Source organism: Xiphias gladius, chromosome 22 (genome assembly GCF_016859285.1).
Source record: "Xiphias gladius isolate SHS-SW01 ecotype Sanya breed wild chromosome 22, ASM1685928v1, whole genome shotgun sequence".
NCBI classification, from domain to species: Eukaryota; Metazoa; Chordata; class Actinopteri; order Istiophoriformes; family Xiphiidae; genus Xiphias; species Xiphias gladius.
The window spans coordinates 7705927-7709771 of record NC_053421.1 but is presented as its reverse complement, the minus strand read 5'-3'; the positions used below and the strand labels follow the sequence as shown (position 1 = coordinate 7709771).

Here is a 3845-nt window from a genome sequence, read left to right as displayed (position 1 = left end):
CCACCTCTGAATATGACTTTGACGCTGAAGGCAAAGCACTGGCGTACTGCATGTGTAATGTAGCCATTACATTGCTGGAGTTGGAATGAACTGCTCAATATTATCATGAATCATTTTTGGCACTGGTACCAATGTTACCCTTTATGTGAACAAGTTAGATTCTACATGAATATATCGGTGAGTAGGAAAGAAAGAGGAAGGGGGAAGAAATGAACGTCCAGCACTTGGGCGCTGCACCGTACTTCCACAGCCAACAACACCAGGAAAGCTCTCGAAATGAAAGATGACTTTAACATCTGTAATACTGGTTGTGGATTTACAGCTTCTGTGAACATAACAGCACAACATTGCCTCATTTGGGTCATTAATTTTTATTACTTTTCCTGGAAATCTCCTCTTTTGGCATTTTATTGCCATTTTGAAATGTAATGGTTGTTTTTCAGGGTCACAGACAGAGAAAATGAAAAGCTGTAGTTACACAGACTTGCATTATTCCATTGCTGTAACAAATGGTTTTTTGAATGATAATTCTGCCTGAATAGGTTATGAGACTGCAGTGATCCAGTCTTTTCACATCAAACACTGGCACATCCGTCTGTGCACTGACTGGCACTTATAACACATGTATATGCAGTGACAGTATACACAGGAGCAATGGAACTCAATGAAAGCACAGCAACAGAATGGCCTGGAGCTGTTTACCATTGAGTAATCAGCCTACGCATCTCATTAAGGCAGGCTGACTCACGTCGTAGTGAATGTAAGCCTTGAAACAGGGTCACACAGCTTTGAAAATGAAAGGACAAGAAACCAAGGTAACAGAGTGACATTGCATAAGAATCATTAGCACATGTCTTGCGGATGCACCGTTTGGCAGTGTATATGAATATATGCAAATATGAATGAAATCCAATGGTTCATGCATGATTTATAAGCCTTACAGGATAGCCTACGCGAAAAAAATGACTGTTTTTCGAGAGAATTGCATGGCGTTCTTGATCCTTTTCTGCAGGCCTCTTCAGAATGCATTAATAACCATCAGGGAGAAAGAGAGGGTTGCTCACACATGGACTTAAGTTTAGACAGAAAGTAAAATCTTCCTCAACTCCTCAAAGAAAAGGAGATTGGTCTCTGACTTGTCTGATCATTAGGGCATTAACATTTTTAGCAAGTTTGCACATGATAATCCTTTTTTCTTAAACTCTTTGTGGCACCTGCAAATTTTTTGGTCAGCAAATCACCATGATAACATCAAATATAACCTTTTAAAAAGAATGATACCTCACTTTGGGGAGATAATTTGCCCCTTTGAAGTAATGGAAGCTTAAGGTTTTGGAATTAGGGCAACTCTTTTATGTGTGACTAGGTGTCTCTAAGTCCATCTTCACGCAGAGAGAGACAGAAAGAGAAAAGGAGACTGTTAAGGGAAGGCTGATCAACCTTGAAATGTCACAGGCACTTGGTTGCGGTCGTCCAGGACCCGTTCCACTCACGTATAGTGTTCAGAGGTTGAAGAGAGTAATGAGGCTCTGCAGGAGGGGAAAAAAGGTCTCCTGTGGCAGAGAGGACTAGGGAGGGTGAAGGGAAAGAGGAGCAGAGAGGATCAACGGAGAGCCGGGGTCGGTGTACAGTGCGTGTAAGCACGGTCGAATGCAGTCACATTGCTCAGTACAATCAAACCAACGTGGAGCTTTGGCTCGGATGCCTGACGCCAGGCTTACTGGCTTACCTCAGCACTGCACCAGAGAGGGACTGTCACTGGATATTACCATGTGGACCACTGAGCTGATTCGCCCGCATCACAGTGGACAGGGACAGCTATAAATCCCTCCTTACTCCCACTCTCCTGGCCCCCGGGGACACGCACTTCCCTTACTTCCTGAAATGTGTCCGTGCACGATTCTGCTGTTGGGAACATTCACATTAAATATGAATAGCCTTAATAATGAACGGAAGCTCTCAGAGATTGCATCCTGGGTACAATAAAAAAAAAAAAAAGCCATGAACCAGTGTTTGTGACACAAAGCTGTTAACAGTCATTTTTATGGTGTGGTGCCATTTTAAATCATTTGGGCACAGCTTGACACCCCATAGTGTTCGTCTGCCTATTGCTCCCTTGTCACCAGAGTGCTTTTCTTGTCCATTCTGCCTGCCAGTGGATACATGATAGAACACTTGATCGATTTTTCTACAGGACAAAAATGTTGCAACTTACATTTTGAATGTATGATACAGTTATACGTTATGATATGTTAGAGAATGTGTGTGAGTGACATATATTCCTCGGTTATACACAGAAGGTTTATATGCAAAGCAGCTTTAGGTAAAAGTTTCCTCCTCCGGGGACAAGTGCGCGGATGATAGGCTGGGACTGGATCTAGTTTTCAGGCTGATAGAGCCGTACAGTTTGGCGGAGCGCTTGGAGTAAGCGATGACCTTTCTCCGGTACATTTCCCCCTTCCACATGGAGACCATTAGCAGCGTGGAGAGCACCACGCCGCCCAGCGTGAGCAGGCACAGTCCCGCTATGACGCACCGATCCAGGTGGGCACCTATCCGGGCACTCTCCATCTCCAGCCTCTCCATCTCCCTCGCTGACACGCTGTCACGGTCCACCACCACATCCCGGGGCACTGCGTAGGAGATGATCACCAACGAGATCCCAGTCACCAAGAACGTGACTGCACTGATAAACCCGTAGTCTATAGAACTTCCCGAGCCCTCCCCGAAGGAGAGATCCTCCTCGGACATGAAGGAAAGCTCCGGTAGGGTCTCGGAGCACGGCTCGCCGTTGCGCACGGCTCTGTGAGCGCTCCTGCAACTGGTCTCCGGGCTGGCCAGTCGCAGGTTAACATTCTCATCAATGTAGGTGAAAGATGTCTCTAACTCCTCGTCGCAACAAACTCGGACTTTCTCCTCGCCGAGGTGACCGAGTTTTAGCTCCGCGCCCCCCTTGCGCGGCGCCGTCCTTGGTGCTGAAAGACACCGGCCGTGGCAGCCGCGGGTCGGGTTACAGCCGGCCTCCCCTGGGAGCGCTCCTCCTGTTGATCCGCCCGGCTTGCGGACATGCGGGGCGATGGAAGCTCGGTCGAGGACGTGGGGAGGATCAGAGTGTTTGCCCCCCGCATCTGCTGCAAGCCGCTCCGGAGAAGCCATTGGGTTATCACCGCCCGCCGGTGCACTCTGAGCCTTCCTCCCGCGACGTTTGCACTCCGCAGCATCCCTGGTGAGAGGACACAGCTCTAAGTTAAATGGTGCATCCTAATTAGATTTCCCTCGCTAGAGAGCGTGGAACCTTGTACCCACTAATGCGCCAAAACGCGTGCGCAAGACGGAACGGTGCGCGAAAAATGCACCCAACTTTACGGTTATCCTGAGATAAGCAGCACTTTAAAGTTGATCAGATCGTTTTAGAGAATTCCGTGGAGCCCTCCTGAAAGGCGCTTATGGCGCTGGGGATTAGCCAAATGCCTCTGTATCCAATTAGGAAAACAATCCACGTATAAAGCGAGATTAAGCTATAGCCTGTTCTGCTTCTCTTTTAAAATGGAAGCTGCCTATGGAAAAGGAATATGGAAGATTATTAAAAATGGGCCAAAACTACATCAGATATAGAGTGTACATTAAATTAACATTTCCGTAGTTAGTCTACTTGCGAGGGAATCATCTTCCGCCTCGAACGTAAACAACGCCTCCAAAATATGTGTCGGGATACTCCTGCACACTTTCTTTGAATTCTGCAGAAGATGTGACTTGCTCCCCTGCGTGGGGGTTGGCCCAAATCGTGTTGCTGTCTTTTCTCCGAATCCCCAACAGAAACCCCCCCCGGACCTGCTCGGATGCAG

The 3845-nt window shown here is 47.5% G+C and overlaps 1 protein-coding gene across 1 annotated transcript; it reads right to left on the bottom strand.

Annotated features, from left to right (window-relative positions):
* Positions 1 to 382: 382 nt before the first annotated feature.
* LOC120784451 (transmembrane protein 74) lies at positions 383 to 3156 on the bottom strand. Its single transcript, XM_040118294.1, has one exon. It carries the CDS (start codon positions 3154 to 3156, stop codon positions 2320 to 2322), a length of 837 nt encoding a protein of 278 aa, XP_039974228.1. The 3' UTR covers positions 383 to 2319.
* Positions 3157 to 3845: the final 689 nt, after the last annotated feature.